General features: G+C 43.9%; 1 protein-coding gene across 1 annotated transcript in view; it reads right to left on the reverse strand.

Moving 5' to 3' along the window:
- Positions 1-4,580, reverse strand: part of LOC139658456 (C-Jun-amino-terminal kinase-interacting protein 1-like) — a 59,753-nt gene extending 55,173 nt beyond the window's left edge. Inside the window, 1 exon segment of the mRNA XM_071536592.1 lies at positions 4,504-4,580. Within this exon segment, the coding sequence (XP_071392693.1) occupies positions 4,504-4,580 (77 nt within the window).
- Between the last annotated feature and the right edge of the window lie 1,420 nt (positions 4,581-6,000).

The raw sequence follows: 6,000 nt of genomic DNA on the forward strand, positions 1-6,000 counted from the left end.
GAGATCTATAAGTGGAGGGGAGGTGCCAGCTATCGGGGAAAACTCGCCGTGTCAGCAGAATGGAGCGACACCAGTAAATAATCAGCAGGAGGGGAATTGCAACGGGAGCAATTACTGTCCTCTTTCTGTCGGTTTCTACTTTGGTCAAATTCAAATCAGCTCAATTTAAATTCTCTCTCTCTTTCTCTCTCTCTCTCTCTCTCTCTCTCTCTCTCTCTCTCTCCCTCTCTCAGCGAGCTATGGAAACAGAAGGCGATAAACTACAAGATAATGCCGGCAAAAAGCACTGAAATCTAAGACACTTTTCTTTTTTTTTTGCACAAACATCAAAGTCCATGAAGGAAGCAGTGAATCAGAAACTGACAGTTCAAAATCTGCTTAACTTCCCGCATCCTCTCTCTCTCTCTCTGTCTCTCTCTCTTTCTCTCTCTCTTTCATCATCTCCCTTTACTTCTGACATCACCCTCTCGCTTTAACATCCCACACCCTGTGAATCCATCTGCCTGAGCACAAACTTGTCAACAGAGTCACGTCTCTTTGGAAGCTGCACTGACAAAAAAAAAAAAAAAAAAAAAGGAACAGAAAGGAAAGAGAGGGGGTGGAAAGAGAGAGCGAGAGAGTATGTGAAAGAGTGTGAACGAGAGAGAGAGAGAGAGATCAGGACAGAAAGAAAGAGATACCCGGGCTTTTTGCCCCTGGAGGGATCTCGGGTTTCATGTCGCAGGTGCTCTCAAACACGAGTTCAACAGGGAGAGACCCGCTCCTCCCCGCTTCCCATGATGCACTGCGGCATGGACTGCAATCCTACACCTCTATCACTCTCCTTTGTCACTCCATGCTACATTACACCACACACACACACACACACACACACACACACACAGATAAATACTGCAATAATGTGAAAGAGTCTGCTGGCCACTTGGAGAAGGAACGCCCCCTCGTGCCACAGACGATCAATGCAGTGGAAGGGCTGTTAAAGGGACAGTTCACCACAAAATTCAAATTCACTCGTTATCTAATCACCCTCATGTCAGGGAAGATCAAACACACAGCGAATCCGCCCCCTTAGCTCCATCTCAGCCTTCCTAACAAACTACTGAAGTTAACAGAGCCATCGTTTTTTATTACATTATCCCCCACTGTTGGCCGTTGGTCAGTCTGTACAGAGTTTTGTGCAGATATTCAGTTACTGAGGTGCTGTGTGCACATTAAAGAGATCATCCCTCCAAGTGTTTTGTAGCTAACTGTGGGTCCAAAAGTCCAATATTTACCTCATTATCTCCTATAGCTTCCTCACTGGCATCATTTTGGTCATGTGTAAGACTGTAGTCGCTGCTGTAGGGTGACCAGAGCATTGTCAGTGAGGAAAAACATAGGAGATAATGGGGTAAATATTGGGACTTTTGGACCCACAGTGCAATCGTTTGGCTACAGAACACTTGGATTCTGCTAGAGCTGCAACAATGAATCGATTAATCGATTAGTTGTCAACGATTAAATTAATCGGCAACTATTTTGATAACTGATTAATCGGTTTGAGTACTTTTTTAAGAGAAATAAGTCCAAATTCTCTGATTCCAGCTTCTTAAATGTGAATGTTTTCTGGTTTCTTTCCTCCTCTATGACAGTAAACTGAATATCTTTGGGTTGTGGACAAAACAAGACATTTGAGGACGTCATCTTGGGCTTTGGGAAACACTGATCCACATTTTTCACCATTTTCTGACATTTTATAGACCAAACGACTAATCGATTAATCGAGAAAATAATCGACAGATTAATCGACAATGAAAATAATCGTTAGTTGCAGCCCTAGATTCTGCTGTACGAGCTGATTGGAGACATTTCATGGACATTTGATGCTTCTTTGGAGCTGTAAAAAGGGATGAACTCTTTAATGTGCAAACAAAACACTGTACAGACTGACTAGCTCGACTGTGGTTTACTGTAGCACCAGTTCACCATCGGCCAACGGTGGGGAATATTGTAATAATGTAATAATAAAAGGTGGCTCCTTTAACTTCAGCGGTTTAGGAGAAGGCTGAGATGGAACTACGCGGGCTAACTGTGGGTGAACTGTTTCTTTAATGTGCAAACTGCACCTCAGTAGCTGAATATCTGCACAAAACACTGTACAGGCGGACTGGCTCTGCTGTGGTTTACTGTACAGCAGCAGGGTCCTGACTGAGGAGAGCGAAGGAAGAGCAGGTGGGGGAGAGACGGAGGATTCAACCACAGTGTGTTCAGGAGGAAAACATACCAACATATGGCTGCTTTGGGACTGGGCCAGGCCCAGGGGAGAGAGAGAGAGAGGGGGGGGGGGGGGGTGACAGAGAGAGAGAGAGGGAGAGCAGGTTAGAGCGAGGGATAAGCCATACGAAGAAGACTGAGTAGCAGAATGGCGGGGAGGCGGGGTTTATCTGGTTCCCTTCTCTGGTGGATTACAATCCTGGATGCCATTTAATCAGTAATAACACATAATTATGTTGATGAGCAATAACGTACATATGTTATAGTATAGTATAAGATATAGTAGATAGTATAAGATCAATATCCTCTGATTGAAAGCGATGCATTGATCCTTTTCTTCTCATCCTTTAAGTTTCATGTAAACACCAATGAGCTTGCCTTTTATTGATTTTAAAAAAAAAATCTATATTATCTTATTGTTCCTGCTTCTGTACCAGCTATACTGCCGTCTCTTGACTTTCCTTATTGTTGCATATGCTGTTGTTTCTATTGTTCTACTGCTGTAGCTGTTCCATGGTTTTTCTTTTTTGTGAGTTATTTTTAGAGAGGTGTTATATAAATACGCTTTATTACTGTTATTAGTCCGTTCCAGCGTAATAATTACAGCTGACAGCCGGTTTCTTGCCACGCACGCTTTGACAGACAAATCAAAGACTGAGGCAGAGCGACTCATGATGCCACCGTGGTCAATTTAAAGAAAGATGGTTGTCTCAGCCTGTTTGCTGCTGCTCAGCTAATGAGACAGGGACAGACTGGTGGAGGAGCCTGGGGGGGGGAGGGTCCAACTCCCCCACTGGGGAATATTGATCACAGGCCTCCATCCACTCATTAATGCCACTGAAGAATCACAGCTTCTCCTCAGGCAACATTCTTATGTGAAGGTCTCCAAGTGTGTGTGTGTGTGTGTGTGTGTGTGCAGAGGGATGCAGCATAAATATGTAAAAGCTAAATGTGTTTTATAGAACAATGCAGTCCCACCAACACTGTACTGTATGTGCTGTATAAACCCTGACAGATGTAGGTCGCCCCTGTCGATTTAAACTGGTGCTGCAGGTCAATTTAGCTGTAATCGATAGTCTGATCGCCTGTATACCTGCCAGCCTGACTAATGAACCGTGAGTTATGCATCCACTGCAGAGCAGGGGAATACTGGGCCCATGTTTTGGTTTATCTAATGCAATTCTACATTATATATATATAAAAAAAACACCTTTCATCAGAAGTTAAAAACTTGCAAGGTGTGCATAAATAAAGCAATAAAACATCACAGACTATTAAGAGTAAGATCTCTTTCAAGTTTCTTTTTGTATCCAAAGCCCTCCAGGTTTCAGCAGCCCTTACAAAGCAAAAACTATAGACAGGCCATGGTATATTTCATAAGAATACTATTCAAATATCCCAGCTGAACTTAAAACGAGCTGGTTCTATATGTCAATCAAATGAAACCACAGGAAATACAACAGTAACCACAGGAGCTAAAAAAATAAATAAATACATATAGCCTAGCCTATACAACTGTGATGAGGCCACTATAAACTCACTATTGACTACTACAGACACACTAGAATTCCCTATAGGAATATTATAGGAATTATACCATAGGAGATTTTTTTTTTTAAATAACAAAAATAGCCTACCACTAAGTACAATAAGGTCTCCATAAGGTATTATTCAGTACCCAAGACATACTATAAGTCACTATATGAAGAGTATAGGACAATAGTCATTTTCGTGAGGCAGCTCATCATGCAGCTATTCCAGGTGAAAACTAGAAAATCCTATATTAATACCACAGGAGATTTAGAAAAATACCATAAAGTACGATAAGGCCACTGTAAACTCACTATTCATCCCACAGACACACTATAAGTCTCTATACAGAATATTATAGTGTTTTTTTGGGGTTAGGGAAGATTGCCAAAAAAAGTATGTTTATGACTGTAGTGGACGGATGGAGTCTCTGGGAGCAGCTCTCCTCTGGGAGCCAGACACGCCCTTAATAACATGTGGCAACGACAAAACAACAAATTGCGACTTTAATCCGTGAAGCTCCTCGAGCCGAACCGGTCAGTGCCGCAGCCGGGAGGGGAAAGCCCGTCCAGCCGACCCGCTCTATCAGCCAGCATCAGCATCTTCACATCTGCAGAGCAGCACTGTGTCATCGCTGGTTCAGAGCCAGCCAGACTACGGACTGATCCGCCGCTGACGGGCAGCTCGGCTCCGCGCCGGGCTTCTCCGCCGGTCTCTTACCTGAAGCTGGCCGGGGAGTTGACCTGGATGTTGCGGCCAGACGGCGAGCTGGCTTTCCTCTTCTCTCTGTCCGCCATGCCGCTCCGTTATTCCTCCATGCGCTTCGGTAGTGCCGTGCAGCCTCCCGGCAGTGACACCTGAGAGAGGTCCGGCGATGCTGCGATAGGATGCTGCCTTCAGGTGCTGTCGGAAATATCGCGATTCAGCTCAATTGCGCAGGAACGACTCAAAGGGGTGAATTTCTGGGATTGGGAAAATGGGAGATTTCTATCGTACCTGAGTTGTCGAGATGTGACGTTTTGGGGGCGGAGAGCATGGAAGCCAAGCCGTGTAAGCAAGTGATGGTAAAAATGATGCATTTTATTACTATACATCTGGAATTCTATGTGGCCTCATAGGCCTTTCTAGTTGTGTGTTTATTAGTATTTTGTTGTAGGCCTATCAGTCTTTTTTCCCTCCTTAAAGCAACAATATGCACATTGAAATACCAATAAATAAACGGGATATATTCTACATTATCAGTCTATGTGTTCAGGCCTGTTTGTATGAAATTGTCTTTTCGGTGAAGTTGGGAGGATTTGGGGGCGTAAACCATTAGGCTACCTGTGGGCGTGTCTTGTGGGCGGGGCCAGCGGTGAGCGGTTGTGTTCACCTCAGCCTCAGGTAGATGACATCATCAAGATGAGTGACAGGTGTCGGGAGGCGGGAACAGCATATAACGTCTCTGCGCTGCTTCATTTCTAAAATAAAACAACAGCCACCGTGAAAACCGCTTTTGTTGCCGCGTCCATTTTGTTATTTCTTCAGACTAAAGGCACTTGAACGACACGACGCGTTGTATTTACGACCGTGGAAGTCAGAAGTGGGAGTTTACCAGGAGGACCCTGAAGGCAGCAGGAGCCCCCACAGAGAGCAGAGGGATGGAGAGAATAAAACAGCGAGTCAAGTTGAGGAAAACATCACTTCGGTTTCATGCCTTTATTCTAGCGTTTCAGCCAAATCATCCACTCACAGAGGTTTGGATTATTGGGAATAATTGAAACTGGGGCGACACAATTTATTCAGGTCTGTGAGTAGAATAGAAATAAAACACATAACCTGAAATATACCTGATCTATATGCAATAGGTGTCGTTCATCCTGTAGTTTTGGAATGATAATAATATGATTTAGGATTAGAACATTTGTAAGAAGCAGCACATCTGGTCTAAGAATGAAAGACTGTAGATTAATCCTTAGACAGTAAAAAATGTAATTAAATCGCATAGTTTACCTGGGTGGAACTGAACGGTCAGATGATGCTCCAGGGCAAAAATCTGAGATCAACAAGGTGTCATACCACAGGGGAACCAGCAGAGGGCGTCCTTGTACAAAGAACCACTGTGTGCTAATTTCAGTTTGCCGTCTCATTGATATTCAAACAGTAAGTGCAGTAAATGTGTCAGAGCAAAGTGACTGATGACATTGAGAGTGGGAGGATGGAGGAAGGCAACAGGTT

The sequence above is a fragment of the Centroberyx affinis genome, unplaced genomic scaffold (assembly GCF_046629955.1).
Source record: "Centroberyx affinis isolate AG114_WGS23_722 - 3 ecotype Tasmania unplaced genomic scaffold, CSIRO-AGI_Caff_v1 ptg002914l_1, whole genome shotgun sequence".
NCBI classification, from domain to species: domain Eukaryota; kingdom Metazoa; phylum Chordata; class Actinopteri; order Beryciformes; family Berycidae; genus Centroberyx; species Centroberyx affinis.